The sequence below is a fragment of the Bos grunniens genome, chromosome 21, assembly GCF_055505025.1.
Source record: "Bos grunniens cultivar Pamir isolate PY7600 chromosome 21, Bosgru_T2T1.0, whole genome shotgun sequence".
Taxonomy (NCBI): Eukaryota; Metazoa; Chordata; class Mammalia; order Artiodactyla; family Bovidae; genus Bos; species Bos grunniens.
This window is the reverse complement of record NC_141185.1, coordinates 24541557-24554238: the sequence shown is the minus strand read 5'-3', so window position 1 is coordinate 24554238 and position 12682 is coordinate 24541557. Positions and strand designations below refer to the sequence as shown.

Below are 12682 nucleotides of genomic sequence, written 5' to 3'. Positions count from 1 at the left end.
GGTTGCATTATGTCTACCTTTTAAAATGCCTCAACTGAGAAAACTTCATTCTGCTTTCATTTTTTTTTAACATTAATTTGTATTTTCTATAAGTGACAATATTCTTTTCCAGCCTTATTCATTTTTCCCCTTATGGTTCCTCCTACATTTCCTATGTATCTTTTCTAAAATCTGTTTGGGGAGAGGAGAAAGAAACTCCTTTTAAGCCCTACATCTTCGTGCAACTCTAATTGCTTAATCTCCCATTATTTTGTCTGCCTTAAACATAAATACATCAATGACTGGAATTTTAGAGCTTGACAAGAACTTAAAGATAACAATGCAAACTTCTCATTTTACAACTGACCAGAGAGTATATGATTTGCCAAATTGTCTTGCCTGGTTACTAGCAGAAGCAGGGCTAGAATCCATGCCTCCTCTCCAACTGCCTTCTGTTTTTCTCTAAATAGCAGAAACACAGAAATCATCTGCTACAGGGACACTGTGTACTGATAGTTGACTGCAGGCTCTGAGGTCAGACTACTGAAGTTCAGATCTTAAATCTGCTACTTATTGGCTGTGTGACCTTGGCCAAGCAACCTAACTGCTTTGTGCTTCAGTTTCTCCATCTACAAAATGGAAGGCAAAATTATATCTACTTCATAGAGTTGTTATAATGATTAAATGAATTAATGTCCTTAAAGCACATACAGTGCTTGGAACATGAAGAGCGACCAGAAATTCAAGTTAGTGTTACTATTTAGCACACACTCGGCTAGCTGCTGATATAACAGAGATTAACAGAGGCCAGGGATATTACTCACAGCTGCTTTTGTTTGGTCTGGAGTTTAATAAACCAAACCAAACCAAAGTAACAGCAAAAAATGCACTTGAAATAATGTTTACAAATCTGGTTATTTCACATAAAGTTCTAAATTTCCAGTTTCTCTTGAAAATCAGAAGGTCTGACATCTAGTCCCAAATTCAGATGTAGCAACAGCTGGCTGGAGCTAAAAGCAGCTACCCAGCTTTAGTCCACACCACTCACATAATGTATTCACATGCTTGCCTCTGAAACTGCATCCCAGGCTAAGACAATCCCTGTTCTCAAGGAATTCACAATCCAATAGGCGAGATGCATCAGCTAAACAACCCACAATACAGTGCGACAGAAACAAGTACAACGTTGCCAAGCACTAATCTGAAGGAACAGGGGCATGTACTGAATGGTGGAGGGGTTGCTGGTGACAAATGTTGTCAAGAAAGTGGCTTTGAAAAAAAGGAGTGCAAGAGGGTTGCGGAGAAATAGGATACTCAAAGAACATTGAAATGGCCAGCAGTTCATCTGTTTCTCAACTGATGAGTCCAGTTTTGGAGACTACAGTGATAAAAGGACAAATAGGCTGACACTAGATAATAAAAGCCCCTTAATTTGGATTTCGGCCAAGAGATGGATAGCCCTTGAGATGTTTTCTGTCATTAAATTCTAAATCTAACTTTAATGTATTTATTCTTGGATACTCTTACCATTCTCTGTCAAATGTCTTTGGACCTTGTATTTGAGAAAGAAATAATTTAAAACCCACAATATTCTATGAAATCTCTTTCAATAGCAAATCGCCACTTCAGGAAGAAGCTTTGCCTTTATAATTGATAAAATACAGCTTTTAGGTTTGTCTGCAAGTAGTTTCCTTATCTGTAAAATGGGTATAATAGCACCTAACTCAGGGCTAATAAATTGGGAATTCAACTCAATGTAAGTGATGTAAAGAACTTACTAGGGTATTTGATACAGAGTAAAGATGCTTACTTCTTGGAAGGAAAGTTATGACCAACCTAGATAGCATATTGAAAAGCAGAGGCATTACTTTGCCAACAAAGGTCCATCTAGTCAAGGCTATGGTTTTTCCTGTGGTCATGTATGGATGTGAGAGTTGGACTGTGAAGAAAGTTGAGCACCGGAGAATTGATGCTTTTGAACTGTGGTGTTGGAGAAGACTCTTGAGAGTCCCCTGGACTGCAAAGAGATCCACCCAGTGCATTCTGAGGGAGATCTGCCCTGGGATTTCTTTGGAAGGAATGATGCTAAAGCTGAAACTCCAGTACTTTGGCCACCTCATGCGAAGAGTTGACTCATTGGAAAAGACTCTGATGCTGGGAGGGATTGGGGGCAGGAGGAGAAGGGGACGACAGAGGATGAGATGGCTGGATGGCATCACTGACTCAATGGACGTGAGTCTGAGTGAACTCCAGGAGTTGGTGATGGACAGGGAGGCCTGGCGTGCTGCGATTCATGGGGTCGCAGAGTCGGACACGACTGAGCGACTGATCTGAACTGAAAAGTGGTCAATTAGTATGTTATTATGATTAAGATACATAATGAGTTTTCCTTGTCTATCATCCCTACCGTTGAAAAAATAAAACATTTCATTAAGTCAAATATGTATTTTTCATTGAAAACTTCAGTTAAGACTGGAGGCATATTCAGGCTGCGTATGGCAAACTGGAACTGTGTTAGTCGCTCAGCTGTGTCCGACTCTTTTTCACTCCATGGACTGCACCCCAACAGGCTGCCCTGTCCATGGAATGCTCCAGGCAAGAATACCGGAGTTGATAGCCATTCCCTTCTCCAGGGTATCTTCCCGACCCAGAGATCGAACCTGGTCTCCTGCATTGCAGGCAGATTCTTTACCGTCTGAGCCACCAGGGAAACCCGCATATGGTAAAAAAAAAAACAAAAACAACAAATGTAAAACGTACTAGAGAAAAGTGCCAAGACAAAGCTTCCTTTCCTTTCATATTGCAAAAGTTTCAAGAATAATTTAAAGATTTTTGTGCAACATAGAAAGTGCAAGTTGTCTGCAGAAACTAATTCAACAATAGTTTAATAGTGGTAATAAAAGTGCTTAGGTAAAGAGACATTTCTCCAGTTCCTGTAGGCTTAAAGAGGAGGGAAAACCCTCAGGCAAAAGACCTTCTCACATCTGACAGTAACATCCTGGATGGCCTGGAAGCTCAGACAAGCACTTGGCGGGAAAAGAATAAATACAGAGCAAAATCTCACAATCTGTTTCTGTTTAGTTTATAAACTGCGACCGAGTCTGGCAGCTTTCGTGCCTTGTGGGACTTGAAGTCCAGAGGGGAGAAGCAATCAGGGTAGTTGAAGCTTCGAAGCCGGCGGCCTCTGCAGGTCTGAACAGTAAGGACTACAATTCCCGACACACACCGCGAGGCCGCGCCGTAATTACCGGCAACCAACCGGACCGGAGCAGGATTAGCTCCATCCCCCGGCTCGGGAGGACTGCCTCCACCAATGGCAGAGCTCTCAGTGCTGAGCCTGCGGGTTAGGTTGTGAGGCTCCGGCGGGGGCGGGGAGGAGCCGAGGGGGTTCTGAACGAGCTCGGCGGCTGGGTGGGTCGGGGCGTTCGGCGCGCCCTTCATTGAAGCGGCGGTGGCCGGGCTGGGCGCCGGGAGTGGGAAGCGACGGCGCGGCTGGAAAATGCCAGTCCATTCCCGAGGGGATAAGAAGGAGACGAACCATCACGATGAGATGGAGGTGGACTACGCCGAAAACGAGGGGAGCAGCTCCGAGGACGAAGACACCGAGAGCTCGTCGGTCTCTGAGGATGGAGATAGCTCAGGTACGAGACCCAGCGGGCTGGGACCCCGAGTCCTCGCGCCAGGATAGCGAAAGGCCGCTCTCCACACGCCGGCAGCTGCGTCCTGCTGGGAGAGCGGGGCGGGGAGAGAGGGAAGGGGCGGAGACTGGCTCCCGGCCCTCCGTGGCACCCAAACTGTTCGCGGGGCGCTGCCCAGCTCCTGGCCGGTCCCAGTTGGCGGGGCGGAGCGGAGCAGGGCGCGGGCCTGGACTCGTCCAGCTCACGGACGCTGCTCGGTTCTGTTCTCGATCCGCCCCGCCCTTGGGACCTCTGGGTAGTGCCTCGGGCTATCCGGAGAGGAAAATGTCCCGCATCTTATCTGGGAGACGCTGGAAATGCCTCCTCTCCCCACATGCCGACTTCTTATATTGCACCTTTGCAGCCCTTCTCAGCGTGTGTGGGTTGTCAGGAGCCGAGGGTACTCGCTCTTGGCTGGTTTAGAATTTATTAATGTCAGCTTCCAAGTCAGCGTGTCAGTCAGTAGTTGACATTCGTCCTCTTTCGGGGGACTGACGTGGGAGCTGGGTCATCTGCATCATTTCTGTGAACTTTTCAAGACTGAGAAGAAGAGCCCAACATCAGGATTGATTGGAGATCTTCATATGCTTATAAATAACTAGCTGATTTTTGGCAGCTTTGAAGTTCTCCAAATCTTTTCTTCCCTGCAGTCTTTTCTAACTTTGTGCTGTTTCAGATTTTTTTGTTTATTTGTTTTTGTTTTCTGTTTTGAAGGGAGTGGCATGGGGTAGAGTGGAGGGGGGCAGGTTAACACCATACATCAATTTTTGCAAAATTTTAGGAACGGTTATTTTAAAAAGAAATGAAATTCATGATTACATGGGTTCTTTTCCTTCTATCTATACGACGAAGACGAGACTTATTCTTTGCTTTGGCCTGATTTTGGCCATGTGAAGCAAGGATTGATGACAGGTTAACGACAGCCTATCATCACCGTGACACTCTCCTTTTTTAGGCTTCCCTTTCAAAGAAAAGTCCATGGAAGTATGTAATTTCAGTCAATAAATCAGCCACCCCGAATAAGTGTTTCTGAGTGACTTCCTTTTGCAGTATTGGGTTCTACTCAGTGGACGGTATAAATAGTTATGATCTGACCACAATTAAAGAGCTGTCATAGGTCACCACTTGAATCAATTGCCAAATGAACGCTTCTTTATAAACAATACTGTAGAAATTCAGAGGTAGAGGAAATCTTTTCAGTACAGGGTGGTCAGCAAAAGCTAGTGGGATTACCTAAATTATCTTGAAGAATGGGCGGAATTTGGATTGGAGTGGTAACGTTCAGGTGTTTCTGTAGAAGAAGGAATATAAGAAAAAGTGCAAGGCCAGAGCTTAAGCCTTATTTAAGAGTGAGAAAACCAGTTTGGTTGGGAGAAGGATTTGAGCTAGAAAAGGAAAAGATATAGGTGTGAAAGACTTCAGAAAAAGCAGAAAGTGGGATTGATGACTACAAGTTTAGGAGTCAATGTAAGAAGAAAAATCCAAATACAAGGAGAATGGTGGTAGTTTGAATAGAAATAGAAAAAAAAAAAAAAAGATTGAGATGAAGATAGAAGATAAAGTATTACAGACATGTTGTTTTTGAGGTCCTGATGGTATATTTGAGTCAGAGTGCCCAACTGACAGGTGGTAATGTGGCATTGGAACCTGCCTGGGATGGGAAGCATAATTTGGAACTCATCTGCTTAGTCATGAAAATAGGTGAGATTTCAAAAGTGAAGAATACAGAGAACATCTCTACTATATGTGAGTACGTTTTCTGCATCTGTAAAACATTTTATCTTCACATGTTCTTTGTTTTTGTTTTTATGGGAGTCAGGATCTCTCAAAATGACATCTATTTACTAAAATTCTGCCTCTCTAATTTTTATGTTGATTCTTGTGGGCTTTTGTTTTTTAACTGTTTTTTGTTCTATCCCCCCAAATAATGGACACATTAATTTATGGAGAATATGATAATAATTTGAAGCACAAGTCAGATTTTTTAAGTACAAAGAAATTAATTTTCCAGTTGCATGTTGTTTTTCATCTCTTTTCTACCATTTATCTTGCATGTTTAACTCCCACAGGTTTATTCCTCTCCAACCTTGGTACTGGGCCAGTCTTAAGGCTACAGAAAAACTCCATCCAGAGATATTGGGGAGTGAGTCATCTTGAGGGACCACATTTTAAAGAGTCAAGGAATAAGCTCTTAAGAGCCAGAAATAATTTTAATCTGTTTCAGAAAAATAAAAAAAAAATCATACTCTCTTGCTGTAGAAAGTAACTGAACATAATTTAATTTTTTCTCATAGTTTGACTTTTATTTGATGATGATCAATACGAATATCATTTTGTGCTTAAGTTATTCTGATGTTGTCAACTATATGTGATGTATTGATAAAAACAGACAATGTGAAATATAGGAGAGAGCTGGTAGCTATCAGTTGTTTTCCTTGAAAAGTTTGCTTGTTTTCCTCTTTCCTCTTTCTCACTGACTGACAGAAATTTGGGGAGAGGGAACAGTGGTAGCCTAGGAGTAGGAAACCAAGATACTCTGTGGTAAACATAATGAGATTAATTTTCTTTTTTTATTTGACTTGCAAATTATCTATGTGAGCATTCCATAAGTGGAATTCCATAAGTGGAATTCCATAAGTATTCTTGAGCAATATTAACCTTTAAAGGACATAATCATTTTGGTGCTTAAGTTCTGGTGAGTTGGTGGAAAACAAGTTGAAAGTGGATTAATTACTTTATAGTCATAGTTTAAGGTCAACCTTTCTCTTTTTGGCTGTGCTACAGCATGTGGGAACTTAGTTTCTTGATCAGTGATCGAACCTGTGCCCCTTACAAGTGGGGGCACAGTCTTAACCACTGGACCACTGCCCATCAGCCCTTTAATAAAATGATTTAAGAGTGAATAAAGAGGTTTCCTTGGTGGCTCAGTGATAAAGAATCTGCCTGCCAATGCAGGAGACACGTTTGATCCCTGATCTGGGAAGATCCCACATGCTATGAAGCAACTGAGCCTACCTACGCACCACAACTATCGAGACTGTGCTCTAGAGCCCAGGAACCGTAACTACGTAGCTGTAGCCTGAGTGCTGCACCTCTTGAAGGGCGGGCGCCATGGAGCCTGTGCTCTGAAACAAGAGAAGCTGCCACAATAAAAAGCCCATGTGCCTCAACTAGAGAGTAGCCTCCAGTCATTGCAACTAGAGAAAGGCCCACACAGCAACAAAGACCCAGCACAGCCAAAATAAATAAATAAAATTATTTTAAAAAACAGATAAAATTAAGAAGGTCCAGCGATTGTTTTACTGATGTTTTCATCAGTAAATGGCTGTTTACTGATGACTCAGTCGGTAAAGAATCTGCCTGCAGTGCAGGTAGACCCGGATTGGATCCCTGTGTTCGATAGATCCCCTGGAGAAGGAAATGGTAACCCACTCCAGTATCCTTGCCTGGAGAATCCCATGGACATAGGGGCCTGGTGGGCTGCAGTCCATGGGGTCTCAAAGAGTCGGGCACAACTGAGCGACTAACACTACACTATTACACTAGCGACTGTTTTAACCTTTATCTGTATTTTACATTAAATCTACAGTGGAAATTATTTTTGATAAATATTTAAGTCCTAATGTAGTTTTTCTGTGTGTTTTTTTTTTTTTTTTCTTTAACCATTTGAATTAGCGTTCAGATGTATTTGGAACATAACATTAGTTTTATCTTTGATATTTGCATTTTATTAACAGAAATGGATGATGAAGACTGTGAAAGAAGAAGAATGGAATGTTTAGATGAAATGTCCAATCTTGAAAAACAGTTTACCGATCTCAAGGATCAGTAAGTAGTAACTTCTGAAGGTCACTGTCACTGGATCTCAACCTTGTCACATGTATACTAGCATGAGAGAAATTATATTCATTCTATTTTCCTTTTTGTTTTTTATGGGACTGACAGCCCTGAAAAAGGCTTCAACTATTGTTTTCCTGTTGAAGGCCTCATTAACTAATCAAGGGTTTTGAGGCTGGTTTTGGGGGGGATTTAATAAGATTTTTATGTGGGTATTGGTTATGAAAGTGTTTTCCTTGGATTGCTGCACCCTTGGTTCTAATATGCTTCATTCATTCCTTTGTTAAATAACTGGATAAAGATAACATTTTTAAAAAAATTTGAGAATAAGAGTTATTTCCCATAGATGGCATGGTGATTTTTATTTATATCTTAACATTGGATAATGTATACATTGCATGTTTTCATATGCATTGTTTAGTTTGCTTCTCTATAAGGTTGGAAGATAGTTTTCTCTCTCATTTACTCTTGAGAAGATTGATGCTCACAGAGGTTTAGTGATTTGTTCATAGTTTATCAGAAGGTGATAAATTAAGCTAGGCTTTGCCTCTTAGGTGCTATCATGTTCCTTCCACTAAGGCACATTACTTTGGAGGAATCATAGTGGAATCACAGGCCCTGAATCCAGGCTTTCTTGACAGATTTTAAAAATATAATAATAGATTCTTTATTATCTACTGTAAAGATTGAATGAGCAGTATATAAAATTCTCAGCCATTTGTCTGGCATGTAGTTGTGTGTTTATAGATACTGTTTTTTCCCCCTCTTTATAATGCCAGAACTCTTATGTAAAGTTGGTAATGCACGAAGGGGCTCCAGTGACTGGAGAGAATAGAATAGATGCAGATTTTAAAGACATCTTAAAGGTGAACATTCAGTTTGGAACTTGCCGGCAAGGTCATGGGGCATACTTTAGGAAACGTAGATGAAAGGGAGAAACCTTTGAGACCATAGATAGCTTAACTTATTCAGAAGCTGCCTCTTCAGTTTATGGATTCTTTGTGATTTTGCTGCTTATTCTCTTTTTCCTACTTCTTCCCTAGAGAGGCCCAAAGAAGAGATGAAAGCCCATTTAATATCTGGAATTGCCAGCCTGAAATAAGACAGATTTCGTTACCAGACGAATCCTGCTGTTTATGCCATTTCTGGTGTTAACTTTCATTGGTATTAGTGATGAATATATAGATAATGTTCTATGCTAGTGTGACAAATTGATATAAGCAATCCAAAATAATCCATAGTATAAAATTTTACCTTTAAAAAGCATGATACTTTCTAATGCTAAAGATTTACATTATTAATTTGAAGTTAAAATTAGTTTGGATTCCCAGGAATCCATTATTTGGGCAACACAGAGACTTCATTCAGTTCATTTGGGGTCATTCTGGCAAAGAGGAAGCAAATTTGTATTTTAGCATAAGAAATCCATGAACGAGTGATTCTTAAACAGTTATTGAGCTTTTATAGAGCCTTTTTTGGTTATCCAAGAAATTAAAATTGTTGTAAAGCTCTAGTATAATATATTACATAGGAGAAGTTTGCATCTAGTGAGTCATTTGGTCTAATCTTGTTCCCCTTGGGGCAGGCAGTTGCCTTGGTTTTTGCTTTCTCATGGCTCACCATGATCACCAGCCAGTTCCCCCTATCAGCATTATTCATTTCTGAAAGTATTAAAAGTAGACTCATTAACACTATTTAATAGGATTCTTTCTCAAGGAATTGGTATCTGTAAATGTTTTTGAAAAAAAGATCTCGGCACAAGGTTTATAATTATTTTTTTGTCTTGCCCTGTTGTTTTGTTTTTTATTTTTGTCTTCTCATACTGTGTATCTCTTTAAGCTGTCTCAAATCCTCTTTGGAAGAGGTGAGAGATATATTAATAATAATAATGAATATCCTGCTTTTGCCTGTTCTAGCACTATAGGGCACATATAGCACTCCTTTCCTAAGGCAGAAAATCCACAATTTGCAGTTTGTAAAGTGGTGGAAGGTGAGTTCTTCCACCTTCTTAAAAAGAAAGAGGGACTTGTCCCACCCAAGTGTCCATTCATTGCAGTGTTCAGCATCCAACAAACATTAATTAGCTTCTATTCTGTGAATAGTATTGTGGTTGCTGCTGCCGGACTCATGATCCTTGCCTTTGATGAGTTTATACTTGATTCCAAGGTTGTAGAAATTATACTGATTTTGAGGAACCTATTCTTTTAAAAGTGAGTTAATTGAATACTGTTAATTCATATATCCTCTTCATTCAGGATGTTCACCTATACAGGATACCTTATTATCCATATTTTGTATGAGTTTGATGTTTTTCAGGTGCAGTCATGTTTTGTATTAGTTTTTTAGCATTTTGTCTGAAGTTGTATTTATAATTTCAAAAACTATTAGTATCGTGTTATACTTTTTGGATTTCATACATTGTATGTTGAGTTTTAGAAAAATTTAACTCAGACATGATAATGTATTATTTTGGAAGTTGATTCAAATAATTTTTCCTTTCTGGTTTAAAAAAAAGAATATTAACTAGTATGAACACTCAAACTTGCTTTATTCCTTTAAAATCATTATATAAATTGCTATGCTAAATATAATGATCAATAATAGACAATATTAGTTGTCTTAGTTGGTATTTTCAAGAGGAAAGAGTGGAATATTACATGAACGCCAAGTATCATCATGTTTTCAATAGTCAACTGCTATTTATACAAACAACTATAAGCATAATCAGTGGTTTCTTCTGGGAGTTACTATATGCCATCCTTGTGATGTATTGTGACATAGTCACTTATGATGCAGTAATAAATGGCAAAAATTTTTTTTACATAATGATCTTAAATTGTTAATCTGCTTTGAAATTTTAGGATACCTTTGAAATGCTACAAAACCAGGGTTAGAAGTGCTTCTCACAAAGAATGACAGTTTCAACATTTTCTTGTTAAAAAAAACGTTCTATCCTGAAGGACTATTGGTAAAAATAAACATTGAGTTGCCTCATATACCATCTTTGATAATCAAGCTGAAGGTATTGATGTGACAGCTGTTACATTAGGCCTGTTTGCATGTAGACTCGTAAAAAGAGCAACGGGGATTCTTTGCCCCGCTTTTCACTTCCCCATCTGCCAAGCAACTCATGTTGTTACAGCTTCTTCATTCGCAGTCTAGATGAGCTGAATATGCCAGGTCTTAAGTTCCCTAGCCTTTGGTTTTACTCTGCTGCTGCTTTGTTCTCTTCAAAATTAGTAGGCTGAATATTGTTATACTGACTTCTTTTCAGGAGATTTGGAGAGGAGACAGGGAATTATTTATTTTTGACAGCTAGTAATGCCTGTATCTAAATTAGTCAAAATGATTTGTTCCTTTTAAACTCAGTGTTTATTTGACCTTTTCTCTTAGAATTGATTTATTCTGCAGTTAAAAACATCTGCAGTGTCCAGAGGTAGTTATTTTGGTTGTATTTTTTTGATTTGTAAATTCACCATTAAAAAGTGATATATCTAAAAAATAGAAAAACATTTCTTTGTGATGATTTGCATTTAAGTCAAATGATGTAACTGTGTTCTTGTCACCTGAGATCAAGGAAAAAATACATTTGGTAGGCTATCAGAATATGAATGATATTAAGAGATAATGTATAGAAATGATAAATTGTTAGCCTTTGCTGGGCTTTTAAAATTAATATATTAATTTTTGCTTTGTTAAGACTTTATAAAGAACGATTAAGTCAGGTGGATGCAAAACTACAAGAAGTCATAGCTGGAAAAGCACCAGAATATTTGGAACCACTGGCAACTTTACAAGAAAATATGCAAATTCGTACAAAGGTAGCAGGTAGGAAAGTGAAACATCTTTTCCATATAGTAGAATATGAATTCTTCAATAGATTTAAAAGGTGTTTGTCAAATGAGTGGTTGTTGTTAATAGAAGTACAAATGTATTTCATTGAACAGAACATTATACTATCAATCAGCCCACAGTTATTTTAATTTATTAAATGCCTCCTGCTTTTCTCTGCTGCTGTGGAGGGTTAAAAAAAAAAAGCCCTCAAATTGGTCACAGTGTTGTTGAAAAGGTATTTCCACATGTGAAACAATTAGAAACCAGGATATTTTCATTAAGAGATACTGTTACTACCATAGTTTATTTTTCTATTAATGTTCAATTTAAGTCCTCTTAGTATTTTTCATCTTTAAGAGTGATAAAGAGTTCTTATTTATAAAAACATTAAAAAAAATTTGATCAGGATGTTACAGAACAGGAAATTAACCTTCAAACCTGTAGTTCAGTTATAAGTTTTTACTTTGAAAAGTTTGATGATGCATTTGTGATTATGAATAAATGGACACGTATTTTATTTGTATGGTTAAATTTCAGTCTTCTGTTTGTAACTGGGATCTGGCCTCAGAATTGTGTCCTACCATGCCTAACAAAGGATATATCTATTTGAAGATCATTTAATGATTTTTCATAGTCAAACTGAAAACTGAAATTTACTGGAGATGCTGATTGTTTTCTTTTTGGGGAACAATAATTGATCCTCATACACCTGTTATATCTTAATAATACCTACGGCATTGTTGATAATAGGTTCTTCTTATACTGAATCCTCCTTAAACCAAATTTTAGTCTTGAGTGCTTAAGTATATAGATAATGTGATGCTTAATCTGCTATCTTTGCATATTGACTTAGCACATCCTTAAAAGTAAACATGTCCTTACTTTTCTTTGACATTTGAAAAGAACTAAGTGGACTTCCTAATGTTTTGAAAATATTACTTGAGTCAGTTATTCACTTTGCTACTAGGTGGCCTTCTGTACTTTTTGATTGTACAAAGAGTAGTGCGTGTGATTGTGTTGCTGACGGCATAGTTCCAGATATCTGTTCCTTGCCTTTATTGTACAAGAAAGAGTATTGCAGTTCTAGAGGCAGCTATGGCATAGAGTTAAGTATGTACATCTAGACCTCTTTGCCATTTTTGTGATGGCGTATTTGCATGGCCTATTTTATGTGGTTGTCTCGGTACCTCTAAGTTAAACTCTCTTGAACATCTATTCTCTAGGTAAAGCTCTGTCAGGAGCACTCAAACATGGTGTTAATTTATAAATTTCATTATATTAGTTTATACATTTAGTCTTCTTGGAAGCTTCGGACTCTGAATATAAGTAATAGTTAAAAAATAGTGGTTTCCATG

At 38.6% G+C, this 12682-nt stretch overlaps 1 protein-coding gene across 5 annotated transcripts in view; it reads left to right on the top strand.

The window, feature by feature from the left end:
- The first annotated feature begins 3352 nt into the window (after positions 1-3352).
- BRMS1L (BRMS1 like transcriptional repressor) overlaps positions 3353-12682 on the top strand; it is a 44199-nt gene continuing 34869 nt past the window's right edge. For 3 of the 5 annotated variants that reach the window (XR_015149733.1, XM_086363562.1, XM_086363561.1), the window contains exons 1-3: positions 3353-3620; positions 7394-7484; positions 11194-11321. Coding sequence is in view for 4 of the 5 variants with exons in the window: in XM_086363562.1 (XP_086219688.1) it covers positions 3479-3620; positions 7394-7484; positions 11194-11321 (361 nt within the window). In the remaining variant the exon portion in view is untranslated. Of the gene's footprint in view, positions 3621-7393; positions 7485-8536; positions 11322-12682 lie in introns of all 5 variants that reach the window. The other 2 variants (XM_086363564.1, XM_086363563.1) reach the window with 1 other exon arrangement.